At 49.7% G+C, this 20,854-nt stretch overlaps 7 protein-coding genes across 7 annotated transcripts; 6 read left to right on the forward strand and 1 right to left on the reverse strand.

Moving 5' to 3' along the window:
- Positions 1-115: 115 nt before the first annotated feature.
- On the forward strand, positions 116-3,316 carry BDW70DRAFT_131075 (uncharacterized protein). The gene is made up of 5 exons (XM_073735927.1): positions 116-496; positions 561-672; positions 728-1,551; positions 1,608-2,311; positions 2,408-3,316. Exons 3-5 carry the CDS (start codon positions 833-835, stop codon positions 3,181-3,183), a joined length of 2,199 nt encoding a protein of 732 aa, XP_073598373.1. The 5' UTR covers positions 116-496; positions 561-672; positions 728-832; the 3' UTR covers positions 3,184-3,316.
- Positions 3,317-3,825: 509 nt separating this feature from the next.
- On the reverse strand, positions 3,826-5,688 carry BDW70DRAFT_157580 (RBR-type E3 ubiquitin transferase; the record flags this gene model as incomplete). The annotated part of the gene is made up of 1 exon (XM_073740374.1): positions 3,826-5,688. The coding sequence occupies one exon, from the start codon at positions 5,686-5,688 to the stop codon at positions 3,826-3,828; it is 1,863 nt and encodes a 620-aa protein (XP_073598374.1).
- Positions 5,689-6,794: 1,106 nt separating this feature from the next.
- Positions 6,795-7,794, forward strand: BDW70DRAFT_131078 (phosphatase PAP2 family protein). The gene is made up of 3 exons (XM_073735928.1): positions 6,795-6,943; positions 7,009-7,198; positions 7,260-7,794. Exons 1-3 carry the CDS (start codon positions 6,890-6,892, stop codon positions 7,712-7,714), a joined length of 699 nt encoding a protein of 232 aa, XP_073598375.1. The 5' UTR covers positions 6,795-6,889; the 3' UTR covers positions 7,715-7,794.
- Positions 7,795-9,721: 1,927 nt separating this feature from the next.
- Positions 9,722-13,094, forward strand: BDW70DRAFT_157582 (FAR11/STRIP family protein; the record flags this gene model as incomplete). Its single annotated transcript, XM_073740375.1, has 5 exons — positions 9,722-11,683; positions 11,731-11,846; positions 11,896-12,065; positions 12,113-12,242; positions 12,290-13,094. 5 exons carry the CDS (start codon positions 9,722-9,724, stop codon positions 13,092-13,094), a joined length of 3,183 nt encoding a protein of 1,060 aa, XP_073598376.1.
- Positions 13,095-13,328: 234 nt separating this feature from the next.
- Positions 13,329-14,671, forward strand: BDW70DRAFT_7288 (ribosome biosynthesis protein MAK16). Its single transcript, XM_073744695.1, has 2 exons — positions 13,329-13,445; positions 13,546-14,671. Exons 1-2 carry the CDS (start codon positions 13,384-13,386, stop codon positions 14,450-14,452), a joined length of 969 nt encoding a protein of 322 aa, XP_073598377.1. The 5' UTR covers positions 13,329-13,383; the 3' UTR covers positions 14,453-14,671.
- A 151-nt stretch (positions 14,672-14,822) lies between these two features.
- BDW70DRAFT_131085 (uncharacterized protein) lies at positions 14,823-16,112 on the forward strand. Its single transcript, XM_073735929.1, has one exon. It carries the CDS (start codon positions 14,846-14,848, stop codon positions 15,524-15,526), a length of 681 nt encoding a protein of 226 aa, XP_073598378.1. The 5' UTR covers positions 14,823-14,845; the 3' UTR covers positions 15,527-16,112.
- A 206-nt stretch (positions 16,113-16,318) lies between these two features.
- BDW70DRAFT_131086 (aminophospholipid-translocating P4-type ATPase NEO1) lies at positions 16,319-20,704 on the forward strand. The gene is made up of 2 exons (XM_073735930.1): positions 16,319-18,550; positions 18,599-20,704. Exons 1-2 carry the CDS (start codon positions 16,720-16,722, stop codon positions 20,566-20,568), a joined length of 3,801 nt encoding a protein of 1,266 aa, XP_073598379.1. The 5' UTR covers positions 16,319-16,719; the 3' UTR covers positions 20,569-20,704.
- Positions 20,705-20,854: the final 150 nt, after the last annotated feature.

A 20,854-nucleotide genomic window follows, 5' to 3' on the forward strand; every position in this document is an offset into this window, starting at 1 on the left:
AGCTCGAGCTCCGCTGGAAGGCTAGAAGTGGCACGTGCGTCTTTCTGCCGCAGGAACAAGGCAGATATTAGCTCATGTTTGGGAATGACTTCACCGTTCCCCTCATCAACCCTAGACTCTGAAGAGCAGAGGGAACATTGTTTTCCAATCTGGTTTTCGATGGGGGAATCTAAAGATGCTCGACACGGGTGTATTGCAGAGTGAAAGACCTCTCACTTTGTGTGATGCAGTGCACAGTCCGATTCTGATACATATATCCGCGCCTGCTTTTTCATTATAATTTTCGCTTCTCCAACTTCTGTCAAAAGAGACTCGCTGACCTTGTGCATCTCTCTTGATTATCTCGTGGCCAGTATTAGCGGTAAAACACCCAACAACCGCAGTAGTTGATCAGAAAATGGCGTCGAACGATAACAAGAAGGCAACAAGCCCGAAAGCTCAGTACGGAAGAGGTCTCCAATTAAGAGCACTGAATGTTGAAAAGGGATCGAAACGGGTTTGTGAATGCTTGCTTTTCTTCATGAGAATCTCATTATTATAATATACTGATATTGGCCTAGTATCCTTTGTATGTTCCTGTTTTGGCCGACCATGCCCGTCACAGGCACTGATTGAAGCAACAGAGACGATGCTATCTATCCTCCCCGGACTTCTTCGTGGCGTTGTAATCTGGTAATTACGCACAGACTTGCATTGTATCACTCTAGCAATTCTAACAGGATGATAGGCTGCACTGTCCCAACGGCGGAATCTACTGTTCGTGGCTTGCGGCCACCAGATTTATGTCTGGGAACCAGCCGGGGCCTCGCAGATATTAGGTTCCAGGCCTGAAATGATTATCACACCTGTTATGAAAGAGCCTCAGGCTACCGGTTATATCCGGCCAGCATCTCCACATGAAATTAACAGCATCCTTGTGGATGATCTCGGTCGCGAAGAGGTTCTGCTCCTGGCAACGGACTCGGGCAATGTTTGTGGATACCGAGTTGAAGCCATTTACTCAACTCTAAAAAGAGCGGTTGATAATGGAAGGGCCAGGCCTCTAGATGGCTCCGAGGTGGAGCCCTTTTTCATTGAGTATGTTGGTGCCAGTGCTTGGGGCCTAGCCATTCACAAGTTCGCCCGTTTAATCGCCGTATCTGCCAATACCGGATATGTGACTGTCTTTGCTTTTGCGCTTGTCAGTCCAGGGTCGGATAAAGGCGATGACTTATTGTGTCAGTTAGAGAAGGCCGATGATGCTACGGAGTATGGCCAAACGTGGCTACATATACGGACTGAAGGACAGTTCAAACAATTGCAGCAGCTGATGCCAGAAAAATATCGTACTCGGAATATAAAGCTAACCTACAGTGGTCATTTCACCAATATACCATCTGTTGGTTTTCTGAACACTGATTTTGATCCGAATGGGATGTGGATGGTCAGTACAGATATCTACAATAGAACGATAGTTTGGAATGTGTGGAGAAGTTTGAGTCCCTTCAACGAATATCACCTCAACAATGTGGCGCCCTGGAGTATACCTGAAGACGCATATCTGAACGACGGGTAAGCTTTTCCGCAAGTATTAATTTTGGGCAATCCTTTCGCTGACTGTATCCCAGTGACCGCGGGTGGTCCGTCATTGCCCTTGACCCGCGCTCATTCCACTTAGTTAAGACCGAGGAAGAGGCATGTGGTGGCCAGCCCCGGCGGCGCGTGAGGAATAAGCAGGAGGTTCTCGATCTGACAAGCCTTACCAAAAGAGTTCCATATTCATCGCGTCTCTACAACCACTTCCCACCTGCTGTTAAGGCCGAGCCAAAAGAGACCTTGTTGCCTGATTTCTTTGAGGCAGATTGTCTTTTAAATGGGAATCATAACGCCCAGGAAAAGAGTGATGCACGGAAAACTCAGTCTGTTGTGCCGAGCAACGCACGTAATCACGATTCCGCAGAACCTGTTAGCCACCAGGCAGCTGACGGTTCTCTCAATGCGGATAATCTGAGCGGAGACAGCGCTTCTGACTCGGACCACAGTTCAGAACAACAGCAAACTAGAGGCAACCACGCGCTCCTAAGTGCCATAGCAAATGACCCAAGCCACATTCTTTCTCCTGAAGACATCCTTGAGATTGCTCTCCGCGAGACTGCTGGTGTCGATATCCATGAAGTCCAAGCTCTCCTTTCAGAAACTATGGGGGATGATGATGATGACCACTTTCAGCTGGAAATGGAAGTCGACGCTTCTGATTCGAGCGGGGGCACATCCGAGGAGGAAGAAACGGCGCACCACCCTCTTGATGACTTTGGTCTGCATTTCTCAACTTGTACGTTACTCAAACCACCGTTTGTCTTTTCCTAACCAGAACCATTTTTTGTTCCCAGTGAAGACAGTGTACAGAAAACGCTGACTCGCCGAACAGCACCACCAAACTCCAACTTCCCCATCCTTCACTTCTCTCACACCAACATCTGCCTCATTCCACACCCTTTCTCCCTGAACGCCAGCGTCATTTGCGGCGCCCCGCTCCTCCAACGCTTTACTCAACCCATAGTCTCAATTCGCGGCTTCGACCGCTTCAACATGGTCAAATACATTCCCGAGCATGGGATCGTCGTTGCAGCTTCCCAGAAGGGTCGGGCCGCTATTATTGCCCTTACTGAGTCGCCCACAACTGGCCGCACCTTCCGAGTTGATTGGATTGTTCCGCTTGAGAGCCAGGAAAAGTATGGCGAGCGCCCACTTCTGCCATTGTTGGGGATGAGTGTCGCGCCGATGCAAGGGTTTGAGATTCAACCTGATATTCCTTATATTCCCCAGGACCGTTACGCCGAGGGGAAGGAAAGGGAGGTTGAGACTGAGCGTGGAACGAGCATAAATGATTTGCTTTTCCAGTATAAGGAAACCAATAACCCACCGCCTTCATCAGGAAGCGAGTCTGAACAGGAACTTACCCTTCCCGAATGCCACGCCCGCGCAACCCGCTCCTACCAGCCCGAGGAGAGCTGGCGAGGCTGGAACCCCTCGCGCCGGTACAGACTCATGCTTATGTACGCGGATCACACAGTCATGAGCTATGAGTTTTGGTATACCTGGAATGCTTCCGACGGGCATGCCAAAGCGGAAGCTGGAGTTGAAGCTGCTACTAATGGTGACAGCGCCGAGAGTGAGGGGGAGGATGCGTACCTCATCCTTTGATTCGGTGTGCTCTAGTCCACGCTTGAGATATTGCATTACTGATCCGCATCGCTTTTGTTTTTGTGGTTTTGAGGAATGGAGGATTTATGTGATTTTATAATATCAGACGATCATAGCGAGGTATTGAATAGATCTGGAAGTGTCTGGCGGAGCAGGTGGCGGTTAGGCTAAAGTCTTCATGCAGTATTACCAAAAATCGGCCCATCCAACCTGTCAACTACTTTGATCTGTCAAAGATATGGACAAGAAAGAACATGATCTTGCTATGCTGTACACGCAGGAAAGATGAGTAAATACGACCAAACCAAGAGATCAGAAAAAAGTGCCAAAACCGTATTCTGTAATATGGGGTACAGCAACTGCAATATCTCGTACAGGAGCAAGAACAACGCTAGACATGCAATGATTAAGAAGTCGTCGACAAAGCGATGTAAAATGAGTTAACTGGGTATCTGCCCCACTAAGAAAAGCAAATAGAAAGGTTGCCCCGGAATATATTCTAGTTTTGTCATGACTTATTCGTGAAATCGTAAAGTGGTGAGTATATGCGTGCATGCGCTTGAATCGGATCGTTCGTTAAATGTGTATTGAGGTTGTTGCCCGCTCTGAAAGAAAGACAGGACTCGGAGCCAGGTGTATACTTTAAAAACCGTCTTCAAGCTCGTCACTATCCCATTCATCTTCGCGGTCGTTCTGAACAAGTTCGAGGAATCGCTGGAGACCAGCATGTGGGACGGGGGGTTGTTCATGCCCAGCGCGATCAGGGACGCGACCGGCTCGGATTTCCGCCATGGCTCGGGCCTGAGCTTGCCGCTCAGCTGCGGCTGCTCGACCTGCTGCATCAAGACCGTTGGCATTACGTCCTAGAGCGCGGTTTCCACCAACTTGGTTGACACGTGGAGGAACTGGGGCTGGTGGTGGAGGCTGTCGTCCGTTCCTCGGCTCGTTAACCTCGCGATCCATCACCCATTGCTGTGGTTCCTCGTCGTCGTCACTGCCGTCGTCGAAGATCATCTGTTCCGGTATTTGATGCAAAGCTTCAGCACCCTCAGGGTCAATGCCGTCGCCGCCCTCCAGGTCCCAGAGTCTGTTGAAGCATGGGCTGGCGAGATCATTGAAGTGTCGATAAGGATTTCCCTCTTCAAGCCAGGCGGAGCAGAGATAGCAAAAGTGTGTTTCGCATTTGAAGCATTTCATGTGATTGCAGCCCATGCGTTTCTGGCAGGGAGCATCGCAGGTTGGACAAGCGGATGTGTATAACCTGAGATAGTCCTCTGTCGCCTTCTCCTCTGCGGTCAGCTCCGCCTGTCGCCGAGGGAAGCACCGTAATAGTTCTCCATGCCAGCCTTTCTTACAAACGCAGCAGAAGGCGTAGTTGCAGTCCTCGCAAATGGCCAAGCGATCCGCCATCGGGGGTAATTGGCTCTCCTCCCCAAGGGGGTCAAAGATTAAGCCTTCTGACTCATCCCCAGAACCCTCCAAATCGTCTGCCATAGGATCAATAGGCTTAGGGTGCTTTTTTGACCGCGCTGCGCCTTGGCACCATTGCCGAGGACAATATATAGTTGTCTTGTCAGCTTCCAGCTTCCTCTTCCTTTTCATGAAGACATAACGTTGCACAGTTTCCTGTTCAAGAGGTATCTGCAGTAGCTCCGACGGGCTAAGTGTCCGATCTCGCTTTTTGCGGGATTTTCCCTGGCCGGCGGCTGGTGGATTTTGTTCTTGACCACAATCGGGCGCCAGGCACTTGACGCCCTCAACATCTCCCTCTGTGATACAAGTGTTATAAAAGTCTTGCAAGCAGGGTATGCAGAAGACATGGGAACACAGTAAGAGACGATGGCAGTTAACACCTTTCTTGGGCTCAAGACAAATCCCACATTCGAAGGTCTCCTGCTCAAACTTCTCGCGCTCTGCTTTGCTATTGAAGTCTAGTAAAGCAATCTTTAGCTCCCGCGAAAGCCGTACTTCGCCGCCTGAAGCTTCGTCAATTCCGAATGCTGTTTCTGCCAGCTGTTGAAGATGATCTATGTAGCTGAAGACCACGAGAGACCGGCCAAATTCTTCCCAGAGACGCTTGCCATCGTCTAGTAATTTCGAAACGGCCCATAAGGGTAGCCAATGTGGATTGGTGTTGAGCTTAAATATGGGAGGTTTGATCGAAGGATAGCCTGCCGGAAGCTCAATCTCAAGATTAAGAGGTGGTAGGTGTGCGAGGACATGCACATCTTTTTCCGTATCCGCCATGGACTGGTCATCGAACTTGGCCTTGCAGCCGAGGCCGACTTCGTTGGCATCGAGGGAGGTCGGAGGAGTAAGCACCGAAGGAAAGCCGACTTCCGGGTGCTGATAGAAGCAGACGTTCAGAGGCGTCGCTGGTTTCACTGGTATATCTAGTGAGGCCCGGTACGGAGACGAAGGGTCAATCTTGATTTCCGGGAAGATGGCGGCAATGGACGAGAGCTCCTCTGATCTCTCGTCTTCTGGAAGAGCATCCAAATCCATCACGGTGGGTAGACAAGAGGGCGATTCGAAAAGATTGGAGTCGCAAGTCTTTGATCGATCTTCAGACGAAAGCGGCAAGTGACGATGGGCTGATCAGTGATGAGCAACGAGTTTAATCATATTAGACTCCAATATAGATTACCCGACTCCAAAGTCCTCGTTCGCTCGGGTCCGGAGTGAGGTAGGATCGAGGAAGGAGAAACACTTGCTATAAAGATTGTCGGACCAGAAAGTAGATTTTAGGCAGAAAAAGTAAGGAGAAAAAGGTCCAGGGATTCCTAAGAATGGTATAGACTACTTCTAGAAGCAGCCTTGCGGTGGCGGAGAAAATGAGGCGAATGGCGTGAAGAAAAGTATAGAGGTGGGTCACGCAATCTGGATGAGAGGAGGATCAGAATTCGAAAAGTCAAGGGTTGATTGCTAATCGAGGTATACGAACAGCCGAGGAGGGATAGTGAGAAAGAAGAGGAGACTGTCTGGCAGGCTGGAAAAGAATTGAGGACGCTAAAGCAGATTGAAATAAGAAAGTTGGACGTAGACGTGGAGAGAAAAAGTGCGTCATGGTTTTGATGGGTGATAGGTGTAGAAGAAGCTTCAGAAGAACGAGCCGCAGCAGGATTAGAGGCGAACAATGAAGTTACAGACGAAAAAGAGGAAGACAAGAGGAAGAGTGAAGGAGGATGAGATGGCGGTTATGACTTGTGACTGTGGGGATGGGATTGCAGTTTTGACGGGAATCAGGCAGTCTTTGGTGCCCAGTCATACACAGAAGAGTTCCCTTGGTTTAGATTCTTCATCGTGTCTCTATCTGACTTGAGGATAGCTTGACTAATATAAAAATAGCATGCTATTCGTGTCTTAACGATAATAATTGCTTCTTGCAAGCCCGTCAAGCGACTGGTTATCGACGTAAGCCTGAGGCCGCTAATCATGCCGACCCCGCCCCCTCATTTTTGCCGCCGCCCTAACTGCACAGACTGCACGTAGTCACTCGTAGACGAGTGTGGCTAAAGCAGCAGGAGAGCCGGCTCGGAAAAACACAGCTCCGACAAGTTAGGCCCAACTTGTCGCATTTGATAGTCCAAGCTTTCCGCAGCAGAGGGTGGGCCAAAGTCACCTAGAGCTGCGGACTTTCCAGTACGGTTGGATATCTGATAAGGGCATTGCATCTATATCAACTACCGCCCATCCAGCCAGCAAAATGGGGGAAGAAGAGCAGCCTCTAGCGTCTTTATCCCTTACTCATGTTCATTATGTGAGAGTTTCGCAAAGGTCCGGGACGTGCCCAGGCTTAGACACTAATATGGAATTCGATGACAGAACCCTGAAGATCCTCTATCTCTCGTATCGGCGTGGCTTGCTCTCGTTCCTCAAGCATTATGTGTTGTCTATGTTACTCTCGTCTGGGCTTCGCGCGAGGTGGAGGTGGGTTTGATGTTTGCCGGACAGCTCGTCTGTGAGGCTCTCAACTTCGCCCTCAAGCGAATCATTAAGGAGGAGCGGCCAAAGCGTATGTCGATTGAAATGAGGGTTATATGCAAGACGATCTTTGCTAATCGCAACCATAATAGAGATGTTTGGAAAGGGCTACGGTATGCCATCATCCCACGCGCAGTTTGTCGCCTTCTTCGCCGTCTATTTGACCCTATTCCTCATATTTCGACACGCTCCAAACGGCGCAAACCAGAGCATCTTGTTCCGCATGGTTGCCTCTCTCGGGATAACTCTTGGTGCTAGCGCAGTGGCCGTCAGTCGTATATACTTGACTTATCACACCGTCCGACAAGTCCTTGCGGGATGTGCTGTAGGGGCAGTTTTTGCCCTTTTTTGGTTCACCTTCACGGGTCTGTTGCGCAGTTATGGCTGGATTGACTGGGTGCTGGAGCACTCGATAGCTCGGTTTCTGAGGATACGGGACTTGGTGGTAAGTGAAGATCTTGCGGAGGCAGGATGGCAGCGGTGGGAGGCGCAGCACAATATCAGACGAAGTGAGAATGGCGGTCGTCAGTCGTCCAAGGTAGACTGACAATGTCTACGTGTCTTACGCAGGTGTGTTGACCACTTATGATACCCTAGACCACTTGCAATAATATATATATATATATATATATACATCCAATGATCCTCAGAGTATCACAGTCCAAAGATCATTTTCAGAACCTCTTTCTGAACCGACAATCAAGAGCCTCACTCCAGTATCCATCTACTATATATAATCCAAAATCAAACTAGTACATGTACTTACAAATGATCCATACTGATCAGGACACAGTCGAACCCTAAATCTTACTTTGTAGCTGCCGTAGCAGAACAACAAACTATAGATCTAAAAGGAGACCTATCGTGGCTCCTGGGGGCCTTGCAACTGCGAGGTTACAACATACATACGTCCCAGGTATAACTAGGTGTTGTGTGTTTGACAAGAATAACAGCGAGCTTCAGTAAGCCTCTTGACTTCTGCAAGTGGCCGTGGTTCGTCGCATCACATAGAATCTACGTCAGAAATCAGAGATATGCGAGATATTGATCAGTCCTAGATCTGATTAATCAACCGTTAACCAGGTGTTCAACGACGCATCAAGCCCAATAGCTAGCTCTTTAACCTTGAACTAACTAGCTTCAGCCTAAATCCTCTCACCTGAGCTCAACTACATCTATTCATTACCTTGGAAGCCAAGGAGTGAATATACTCGATGTTCCTTTTACCATCATGAAGTGGCCCTAATAGCCATTGTAATACCCTTGGTCGGTACATATCTCCAACAGCCACTCTCCATCCGCATCCTCTTGTCATCAACTTCAAAAAGCGATCACGTAAGGGAAGCGGATTTCCCATGCTGCGTCGAACATTCCCGAGCACCTTCCACGCAGGCGAATACACAGTCCCTCGGCATCCTGTGTTGCTGTTCCCCAGTAGGCCGCAGAAGGTTCCGTTATTGGTGCCACTCGGTCTAGTGTCTGATGTCTGCAAATAACTGGGGATATACTACCATTAGGAGCCGAGCCACGGCTTTACTGAAGATTGTCTGAGTTTGAGACTGTCGAGCCGTGAAAGACTAGTAGTGATGTGGGAGCTGCCGGTTGTAGTGCTGATTCAGGGAGGATTGCACTCTAGATATCTATAAACAATCATTATGCTGCCATTGCAGGAAAGTCCTGATGGTGGTCATAACTCTAGTTTCAACGTGTGAAGTCCTGTATGAACGAGACGGCCAGCAATATGGTTCAGAATCAATTATCAGCTCGGACGTACGTTGAGTGTCAATGATGTGTTTCACTTAACGGTGTTGATAATGATGTATTCAAAGCCTGGGTTCGCACTGGCAAAATATTGATCGAAAGGAGGGATATGAATGCAGGGCTTCGTGATCAACGCGGTGCTCTGTTGTGTATGAGGATATAGTCTGCGTTATGAGACCATTGCGGCGGTGAGCAAAAGTCCAACGAGGATCTCGATCCGAGTGGTTGGCCCTTCAGACAGGCCAGACTCGTAGAGAGGAGTCTAGGCTCACTGACGAATAGGCGGAAAGGGCAGTTATTGGGAGAAGTTGTATAGCCGGTGCCAAGTTATAGATAGGAAGCAGTTTAGGGCTGAAGCTGGGCTATAAAGGAAACAAACCTTGTTCTTCAGGATAGAAAGCCCCAGTTCACTTTCATTAGTACTTGTGAGTTATTGCAGTAAACGCAGTAATGACTCCTAAGATTAGTTAGGCTCGTACCAAAGTGTATAAAGTGTATATAGTTCCAACTAAAGATCGTCGGTAGATCTTAGTAATCACATATCACGTGGCGGGGCTGATCCACCACTTTCAGGCCGGGGGAGGCTTCGTTTGTTCCTGGCTAATCCAAGCTCAACGCGCGCCATGTATCTTTTGGTCGGTTGATATCACAGCTGGAGTGCCGCTATTACGCTCAGTAGCCACCGAGCGTTCGAGGCACTTTACCTGTTGATCTTTGTCTGAACCACACTTATTGATGTCTCTGGAAAGTTATATCGTCGATATCACCTTCTAAATTACTATACCTGATCGTGATGGATGAAGCCACAGCATCCGCTGATGCTTCCTTGGAACATCACATCGTGAAAGCAGATGAAGTGGACCAGACAGGAACAGACATTGTCCAGGTTCCGGATGATCAGATGATGGAAGAAGTTGCAGAGGGTATTCGACAGGAGCAAGCAGCTCAGAATTCGGCTACTACAAGAAGTAAGCCATCAGTTCAGATGCGGGCAGCAAATGTGCCTATGTCTAGACGTCCTGAACTGCAGCGGAATACTTCAGCTCCTCCGCCTCCACGTCAACCCCCGCCACCGGCTCCAGTTCAGCACAACCCCGAAGCGCCTACGGATTCGCTGAGCCTGGCTCAATTGAAACAACTGGTCCAGGAGATGCCGAGGGCCGAACAGCCTGCCTATGCATTTGAGTATGCTGACTGTCAGCCGTTTCCGGAAGAGCTTGAGGAGTGGTTCCAGTATAGCGAGTTCGATAGAGCCATGATCCTTGCCATGAAGAGTTCATTTGAGCGAACATGGAGCTTGTTCTGTGAAGTGCAGCCTTCTCTTTCTTCCCGTACGTCTTGGCTTGATGCTCCTGAGGCAATGCAGAAGTTGTTCTTGACCGAGGTGCTTGATAATTTGCAGGATAGTGAACTTTTGGTCCGTGTTGAGGCTTTGGAATCTGTGTGCTACGTTGTTACCGGAGTGTGGGGCATTACTGCTGGAAAGAGCACGCCGGACTATCCTCATGATTCCCCAATCGCTGCCGAAAATGCCAAATCCAAATCTTTGCAGATTCAATGGATAGTGACTAACGCAAAGCTCATTCATGAATGTTCCCCGCTGCCGTCGCTCTATGGGTGCTTGCTGCGGGCTTTTGAGAAATCCCGCGTTTCAGCCCCTTCTGAGTCAAACGCAGCGTCAGAAAGCGCTAACCAAATGCTCCTCGCTGCTGCAGACCGGGAGGCAAATCTGGTTCTAACTGCCTTTTACTTTATGGTTGAAACGGCGCGCATGCAAGAAACACAAGATCCTAAGCACACGCCGCTTAAAGATGCGATTACAGCGCTGGAGCCAGATTTGATGGTATTTTTAATCGAGATTATCGCACGTTTGCGATGGGATGACGCCTCCAATGTTCCCCTCACGAGAATTATTCTCTTATTTTGGAAGTGTATACTTCTCTTCTTTGGCGGCAGTGACATGCTAAAGCAAGCCAAAGAAGCATTGGAGCCAGCTTTCGACAGTGGGAAGAATGACCCAACAAGAAGAACACCCTTCCTTACTGCATCTCCGCTCGATTACCACAACTTCCGGCAAGAGATCACTTCTAAGTATCCCGCGTACAACCCGCCTCCGCCTGTGATCCCATTAGAGCTAGAAAATAACTCAATACTTCCTCCTCTGCCTCAACATCCCAGCAGATCATACTCCTCTAATGGCCTGTTCTCCGGAGTTGGACCTTCTGTAGCTGGTGGTAACGGTTCCATCCTGCACCAGTCGGTTCATATTGCAACGCCAGCTCCATCTCCTCCGCCATCTCCTATCGGTCCCGGTGGCAAGGCAGGAAAAAAGCAAAACTACCAGACCAACCAGAATTTCCCTTTCATGTATCCTCCCTTGGATAATTCTAGCAATAACCTTGGAGGCAAGGGCTCGACGGAAATGCAAGACGTGCTCGTGGGGAAGAAGTGGGATGGTAGTGATGTTCCTGCGTCTGTTATCGAAGCTGGACAGCTTTTCTCAACTCACGTGAAAATGACAAGGGCAATGAGGCAACTCTGGGAAGAGCGTGAGCGGTTCATGAAGTACGACCGTGGGTGGCATGCAGAAAGAGCCTACGCAAGTGGCGATGCAGATGTCGAAGATGAGATTGTGGACGACCTGGAAGAGTTCTCTCTCGACGAGAAGAAAGTGCCGAAGAGCGATCCCCCAATGGAGAAAGAAACGGATAACGAAGAGGTTCAGAAACGCTTAGATGCCGTTGAAACTTTCTATGTGAGCTCCACTTTTTCCGTGGTCGAAGAGGTTCTGACCCGTACTAGACACAAGCACTCGTGCATCTTCAATCTGTTGTCATTGTGTTCTTGAAGATCGTGTTGACGAATGTAAGCGCTCTCGTCAACAATCAAGCCAACGGACAGAATGGTGGTTCGGGAAGGTATGTGGTCCAATGTGTCTCTCAATACCTATGTCTAACAAGCCTTTAGCGAAAGCTTCAGTGCAGTGCATGCGGGTGCTTCCAGCTTCAACAACGACACGGAGGATCTGACATGTGATGCTACAATTGATGAGCTTGACAATATCCGAGTACGCGAGATTACGAGCAAAGCGATCTCTGGCTCTCTTCTTCTCTTGCTTAAGTGGTTCAAGAGGTCACGTAAGTATACCTGCATATTACTCCGATTCGTAGCTCACCGTTGCTAGATATTTTGAAGTTTGAGTATATGACGCAGCTCTTGCTTGACTCAAATTATTTGCCATTGATCCTAAAAATGTTCGCGCACCAGGAAATCGACCAAGCCGTAGCACAACGGACGGATCGTGACGAATTAGGGTATGAATACCTTGATTTCGCCATCTATAGTAAACTGATTTATCTAGTTTCTTTCGTTTCTGTCACTTGCATTCGGAACAGCCGCCGGACATTACTGGCTTCCAACAAGATAGTGATGATGAGGCAGTTCCCCCTCCAATCGCCCGACACAGAACAGATACAGGTCGAGCGGACAGCGTGGACGAAATCGGGTTAGGTTTTATTGGAGGACCTCATCGTCCAGAAGTCGATGAGCTTGGATATCCTACAGCGCCGCCACCCAGTGAGCCTATCACTACCTTCTCTTTCCGAAATTTCTTCTCGGCCATCAACTACCTCCACATAATGCAGAAAATCACTCGCGACAAAGCCCACCGTTGCCTGCTTCTTGTCCAGTACAAATCCAGTACTATCCTCCGCAAAGGACTTAAGATTCCCGACCCCGATCTCCGCTTCTACACACTGAAGCTCTTCAAGTCACAAGTCCCCTATTGTGGCCGCAAATGGCGACAGGGAAATATGCGCGTAATCACGGCGATATATCTCTACTGCCGCCCTGAGCTGCGGGATGACTGGCTGGCTGGATCTGATATTGATGCGGAGGTTGAAGAGGCACTACCTCTCGAACAAGCCCTCCGTGGTCTAACACATTGGTGGCATCTACGGCGCTACAAGCATGTCATGGGGGGTGAGGAAGGTGCGACTATCATGGACGAAGAGCGGGATTTCTTCGTCCGTGAGCTTGAGGCCATGGGGTGGGGCTATGCTGGGGACGAGCTGTTGAATGGGGTGGCTGATGAAGCCGAGCTGGCTGCAGGACCGCTGGCGAATGGGACGGAATGGGATGGCATGCTACAAGTGGAGGGGCAATAGTAAATCTGAAATATCTCGCATATGATGGGGACAATCACGAACAAACATTTGTAGACTACGAGGTAAACTCCATTTCTACTTCATAGTACAGTTGTGTACCTCGATTGATGACCAATAAGTTGGCGTTCACTTCTTATCGATAAAGGTATTTGTCTAAGTCACGTGTCTGTAGTCCGAACTTTTTTTTCTCTCCCGCTAAACAAGCTTGCAACATCTCCGCAGAAACTTATTTGTCTTCCAACTCCACTGTTGTATAACTGCCAGGCCGGTTTGGCTTATATGTAATAAAATGTCTTCAGATGAGATTGTCTGGCAGGTTATAAACCAGCAATTCTGCTCATACAAACTCAAGTATGTGCCATCCGTTGAGCTGATCTTTCATCATCAGAAACTCCCTTTCAATTAGTTCAGCTTTCTGGGACCCATTGACTAATGATTTTCTTACCACCAGGACAACAAAAGGACAAAATTTCTGCCGCAATGAATACAACGTGACTGGTCTATGCAACCGGCAGTCTTGCCCGCTGGCAAACTCACGCTACGCCACAATTCGGTCAGACCCCGAGACAGGCGCTATGTACCTTTATATGAAGACTATTGAACGCGCACACATGCCCAGCAAATTATGGGAGCGGATCCGGCTGTCATCGAACTACGCAAAGGCCCTCGAACAGGTCGATTCGCGACTGATCTACTGGCCGAAATTCTTGATCCACAAGTGCAAGCAGCGTCTTACGCGACTGACCCAGGTGGCAATTCGGATGAAGAAGCTTGCGCGGGAGGAAGAACGGTTGGGCGAAAGGGTTGTGCCAAAGTTGGCGCCCAAGATCCGACGCAGGGAGGAGACGAGGGAGCGCAAAGCTGAAAGCGCGGCGAAGGTTGAGCGGGCGATTGAGCGTGAGCTTATCGAACGGTTGCGCAGTGGAGCCTATGGTGATCAGCCGTTAAATGTGGACGAGTCGATCTGGAAGAAGGTGCTCCGTGGGTTGGAAAGGTCCGGTGAGGGTGAGAGAGATGAGGACATGGATGATGGGGAGCTTGAGGAGGAAGAGGAGGAAGAGGGTGTTGGGGAGGTTGAGTACGTTAGTGATCTAGAGGAGGATGAAGATCTGGAAGATCTGGAAGACTGGCTTGGCAATGATTCGGGTGCCTCTAGCGATGGTTATTCCGACGAGGATGAGGAGGATAGTGATGAGGCGAGTGGGTCTGAGGATGATGGGGATGAGGAGCAAAAGAAGACGAAGCCTGGCTCCAAGAGGAAGTTTGCTGCTCCGCCACCGAAGCCTAGGAAGAAGGGCCCCAGAGTAGAGATTGAGTATGAGACCGAGGGCGCTGGGAAGGAGAACGTCTTCGCTTAGGTGAAAGTCGCGTATATGGCGGATGCAGTTGGAGTATGGTGGCAGAAAAGCAAGATACTATATCATGGTTTTGTGACTTTGTCTGGCGTTCGGTTTTCATCCTGTTGATCTCTCGCTGTCTCGCAATGGGCATGTCATACCTAGCAGTTGCATATACATAGCTACACATCTGGCTCCTCTCTGCGTTGGACGTGGTACATAATCAAAATTGGCGTGAGGTTCTCAGAAATTATGCAGTTAGTTAAAAGTTGAGAAGCAACCACTTTGTTTAGCTCGGTATACCGATCTATGCCGATCACGTGCGGGAACTGAAACAACGCGCACCCCATAAACCCATATCAACTTTCTTCCACCCTCTCCCCGTTCCGGACTTTTCTCCAGCATACCACCAGAATGTCCTCCTACTTTTCGTCTATAACATCCTCTTCCGCAATATCCAACCTCGGCACCCGCCTCAATTCTCTCCGCCGAGCTATCACCTCCGACGAAGCAGACGACCCTGACAACGAAGACTGTTCGCACATCTCCAACGTCCTCCGCGCATACTACATCGAAAAAGGCCGCCGCTTCCCCCCATGGCTCCCACCCGACCCAAAAGAACGTTCCTCCTCCTCAACTCGAGTGATCGCAACCTCTAACAACGTCTCGTCCGCCTCCGTATCCTCAGGGCGGGGCGGGGGGCTTGGTGACCTGTGGGGTGACTCTGGCAGCGCCGCCGCCGGCGGTCCACCACAGTCGGCTACATCCAGCTTAAGGCGCGGAAGAGGACACCCCGGGTCCAGTGCGACGTCACTTCCTAGCCAGACTTCCTCAAGCCATTCGCCTTCCATGTCGGCTTCGTCCTTGCATCCGGCTGGGGGGAGGCCGATGCCTGGTGAGCGTAGTGGTTCGTATCAGTCTGTGGCTAGTACTGGTTCAGGGTCGTCGCCTGGGTTGGAGAGGGCTGCGTCCGCGCAGGAACGGCTTAGGGCTAGACTGCATGGTGGGCGGTCGCCGAGTCCAGGGCAGTTGTCGGATCCAAGTTTGAGGAAGCCGGTGGGAATGAGCCCGGGGTCGGGAAGATTTCGGGGGTGAGATACTGGGCCTCGATGGCTTTTAATACCTGGGCTAAGGTCTATTCGGTTACCCGCTACGGCGGTCTCTTCTCTCAATAGCTACTACGGGACAACATATTGTCGGGTACGATATGACACGGTAACTCGCAGGTCGACATGCTTGCCGTCATCCCCTGTGGCACTGGTACGTATTGGAATACTAGCGGCCTTTCTCTTTCGAAAGAACAAGTCAGTACTAACTTAACCCACAGTATATTCTCAATAGTATTTCTGCTCCCAGTCAGCACTCTAGTCATCCGTGATTTCACTTTAGGGGCGTTCGTTTTCTGCTGCTCATCGTCTGAGCCACTGATTGCTTCTCTTTTCTTAAGCTGTGCTTTTTGTTATTTTTTGTTGGCGCATGCAAAACAGCGGATGTTGTTGGTTCTTTAGCCTGTTCGCGCTCCTTTCCTCACTCATCTTAGCGAATTGTTCTTTCATCATGATCGCATTGACTACGCCGCTTAAAGGCATTTTGTTGGGGGTTCGGTCGGGTCCTGATAATTTACGGAAAGACTATATTGCTATTGAAGTTAGCTCAATATATTTAACGCATGCAGCGTGAACCGCGCAAGAACGGTGTCGGCAAGAAGTAAATATGTTATAGCAACGACATCCAACATCCATTGTTGGTTAGCATTCGCCATATCAAAGTCTTGTAGAATGGATCGGTAGAACAATGAAGGAGCTGTCAGCAATTTCTTAAGGCAGTTTGCCCTCACGTACAAGTTCATTCTCATTTATGATATCACTTTCTGGGTCCATTATCGAGCCTGAAACAAAGGGGATCAACCACATTGATTACAGTTTATCATGTGACTCGTGCGGTAGCCACGCATCACAAGGGAACAGGAATAGGCCGCGAGATTCTAAGCCCCAGACGTCTGCGCGACATTTACGACCACACTTATTACTGGTAGCGGCTTTTTCTCTATCGACTGCATTGTCTGTGCAAATTCGGCCTACGTGTACATACCTCAAATCCGGCCCACAGCTTCCGCCAACCATAAGATGGTCCTATCGGGACACCCTGGAAGCAACGCAAAATAAACACACTAAGCGGGACATGACAGCTTTCCTTGTGGCACTGGAGCCTACGGACAGCTCCCGCACACCGGAACGCAACTCTGATACCGTGTTCTTTTTTAAGTGAGTCGACCGGCAGCCGACAAAATGCCTTCGTCCTCGGAATACCTACGCGCTCACGATCGTGCGAGCATCGAGAGTGACAATGATGATCTCGACCTGGAGGAGCTGGATCCCTCCTCGGCATTTAACGGATCACGGCTTTCGCGGGATGAGCCGGTTCAACAGAGGGGTCATAGTGGTCCCGGGATAGCTCTTAGGAATTTGCGTGTAGGTGCTGGGAATCGCCGATTATGGAAACGGAGCATGTCTGGTTCACAGGGGGAAGACACGGCTGGCTTGCTTGAGGATCGTGAGGAGGAAAGAGGTCTCCGACCATCGCATGCGAGTTCCAGACCCTACACTGACGATGATGCGCCGCTTCTTGACCGCCGAGGCTCCGTACGCTCTCTTGCAGATGGAGGACGAATGCCGCAGCGGAGATCTCGATTAGGTTGGCTGAAATCGAGTACATTACTCGGCGCATTACATGGTTCGACAGGAGGTGGGAAGGATACAGTGGATGTGGTGAAGCCCCCGCGGGATGTCCTTGTCGGCCAGGCGCAACGAGCGAAATACCCGCCAAATATTGTCTCGAATGCGAAATATACGCCGTGGAGCTTCCTGCCTCGCACCCTCTACAATGAGTTCTCGTTCTTCTTCAACATCTATTTCTTGCTGGTGGCGCTGTCGCAGATCATTCCGGTGCTGAGGATAGGATATATGTCTACCTACATTGCCCCATTGGCTTTTGTCGTGTCTATATCCCTAGGAAAAGAGGCTTTGGATGATGTTGGACGGAGAAGGCGGGATGCGGAGGCAAATGCGGAAGAATTCTCTGTGCTTGCTCTGGATAAGTCTGGTGGGAGCAGAGCTTTTCCTATAGCTGAAGACGTCGGGGAGAGCGTCCCGGTCACTATAAAGAAATCCCGAGACCTGAAAGTCGGGGACGTTTTGAAAGTTCGCAAGAATCAGCGTCTCCCCGCTGACGTTGTGATATTAAAAAGTGTTTCTAACGATGCTACTGTGGCACGGGAATCTCAGGAAGCAGGCGCTTCTCATAATGTCGACCATGCGACCAACGGATCATCGTCTTCTGCACCTGATCAGCAGCCAATGATAAGCGCTGGCGCTGATCATACAGATATATCCTCTGCTAGCGATACTTTCATTCGAACCGATCAACTTGACGGTGAAACGGATTGGAAACTACGACTGCCGTCGGTCCTGTCTCAGGCACTTTCGCTTGAGGATTTCACGAGATTAAAGATTACAGCAAGTGGACCGGATAAACGAGTCAATGAATTTGTTGGAAATATTGAGCTTCTGCCGCCATCAGGGTTCTATGATCCACATGTTGACAAGTCGGGGGATAGAAGTCAGGATGCTGATGAGACGGAACAGAACAGTTCTGCGCCACTTACGATTGACAATACTGCGTGGGCTAATACTGTTCTTGCGTCGAACACGATCACGTACGCTGCTATCATCTACACTGGGTCTCAAACGCGAGCTGCACTTTCCACGTCTCCTTCGCGGTCAAAGGTTGGGCTTTTGGAATATGAAATTAACAACCTGACCAAGATTCTATGCGCGTTGACTTTAACCCTCTCGATCATTTTGGTGGCGTTGGAAGGTTTCCAACCAACGAATGATAAGGAGTGGTATGTTGCCATTATGATTTACCTTATTCTCTTCTCAACGATTATACCTATGAGTCTCCGGGTCAATCTGGATATGGCGAAATCGGTATACGGTCGCTTTATTGAACGGGACAAGGACATCCCCAATACTGTGGTCAGGACGAGCACCATCCCAGAAGACCTCGGGAGGATCGAATATCTCCTTTCAGATAAGACGGGTACCCTGACGCAAAACGGTGAGTTCACAAGTCTTTCTGTTCCATCACAGCAACTGACATTCGTAGAAATGGAGCTGAAAAAGATTCATGTTGGCACTGTCTCCTATGCTAATGACGCGATGGAGGAGGTCGCATCATACGTTCGACAGAGCTTTGCTGGAAATACCTTGACCAGTGCCGCGGCCGCATTTGGAACCCAAGCAGGACTTGGAACAGCACCACGTACAAGAAGGGAGATCGGTTCGCGTGTCCGAGATATTGTCCTAGCCCTTGCCTTGTGCCACAACGTCACCCCAACGTCGGATGAGGAAGATGGAGTGAAGGTGACAAATTACCAAGCTTCATCTCCAGACGAGATTGCAATCGTACGCTACACGGAAGAGGTTGGACTCAAGGTAGCATATCGGGACCGCCGAACGATAGTTCTCGAGTCGACCGATACCGGTAATGTCGTTGTGCGGGCGCGCATTCTCGACATTTTCCCCTTTACTTCTGATAGTAAGCGTATGGGTATCATTGTCGAATTTGGCAAGGACAAGGATGTCCTCAACTCCCCCGCAGAGGAGGAGGAGATCTGGTTCTACCAAAAGGGAGCGGACACTGTTATGACCTCTATTGTTGCGGCCAACGACTGGCTTGATGAGGAAACAGCGAACATGGCTCGCGAGGGCTTGCGGACGCTCGTGGTTGGACGAAAACGGCTTTCACCTCTGCAGTATCAGGAGTTTGCCAGCAAGTATAAGCAGGCATCTCTTTCGCTTCAAGGGAGAGATATCGGCATGCAGAAAGTGGTTAATGAGTATCTTGAGCATGACTTGGAGCTTCTTGGTGTCACTGGCGTGGAAGATCGTCTCCAGAGGGATGTGAAGCCGTCGCTTGAGCTTTTGCGCAACGCTGGAGTCAAAATCTGGATGCTTACTGGTGACAAGGTTGAGACCGCACGATGTGTTGCGATCTCTGCGAAGCTGGTAGCTCGCGGTCAGTATATTCATACTGTTGCCAAAGTTAACGATAAATCGGCCGCACAGGAAGCATTGGACTTCCTGCGAAACAAGACTGACTGCTGTCTCCTGATTGATGGCGAGTCTCTGGCTCTTATGCTCAATCAGCTCCGATCAGCATTTATTTCGGTCGCTGTTCTCCTTCCTGCTGTGATTGCATGTCGGTGCTCACCAACACAAAAGGCTGAAGTGGCCGATCTGATACGCCATCATACCAAGAAGCGCGTTTGTTGTATTGGGGATGGTGGTAACGATGTGTCCATGATCCAAGCGGCTGATGTAGGAATTGGTATTGTTGGAAAAGAGGGCCGTCAGGCCTCCCTCGCAGCTGATTTCAGTATCACTCAGTTCCACCACATCACCAAGTTGCTTGTATGGCACGGACGAAACTCCTACAAGCGCTCGGCCAAACTTGCACAGTTTATCATGCATCGTGGCCTCATTATCAGTGCTTGTCAGACCATGTATAGCATTGCTAGCCACTTTGATCCGAAGGGTCTTTTTATCAACTGGCTTATGGTTGGATACGCAACAGTCTACACCAATGCGCCTGTTTTCTCCTTGGTCCTTGATCGCGACGTGGATGAGCAGTTGGCCAATCTCTACCCCGAGCTATACAAAGAGCTCAAGACGGGTCGCAGTCTAAGCTATCGCTCCTTCTTCACCTGGGTCCTAGTGTCTGTTTACCAGGGCGCCGTGATCCAGGGCCTGTCACAAATCCTCCTTGACACCATATCTGGAAAGCGGCTTATCAGTGTTTCATTTACAGCTCTTGTAATGAACGAGCTGCTCATGGTCGCCATCGCCATTACTACGTGGCACCCTGTGATGATATTCTGCCTACTCGGCACAGCGTTGGTGTACGCTGCTAGCGTGCCCTTCCTCGGCGAGTATTTTGACCTCAAGTATGTGATCACGCTAGACTGGATCTGGCGCGTGGTAGCCGTCACGGCTGTGTCTGTTATACCCGTGTGGGCTGCGAAACTGATCAAGCAGTCTTGGAATCCACCGAGTTACCGGAAAGTGCGAGGCTAGCTACAGTTGTTTCATGGTTGTTTCTCCTCCATACATCTCTATCATTGTGGTTGTTGACATCCACTATTGGATGCTTACTGCTTGATATCATTTTTGTATATACTATAGAAACTTTGCACTAGCGTCCCTAAGTACCTGGTTCTTCAGCCGTCAAGCATAGAGGCAGCACGTGACATAACAGTACTGTGGCTTCTTCCGGCTTTCTGCCGGGCGAATCCGCCCCGAGATGAAGCAGTGACGGGCTCAAAGAGTCCCTAGTCACGCTTCGATAGCTGCATTTCCCTGC

This window comes from Aspergillus foveolatus (assembly GCF_047715535.1).
Source record: "Aspergillus foveolatus strain CBS 279.81 unplaced genomic scaffold BDW70scaffold_10, whole genome shotgun sequence".
Taxonomy (NCBI): Eukaryota; Fungi; Ascomycota; class Eurotiomycetes; order Eurotiales; family Aspergillaceae; genus Aspergillus; species Aspergillus foveolatus.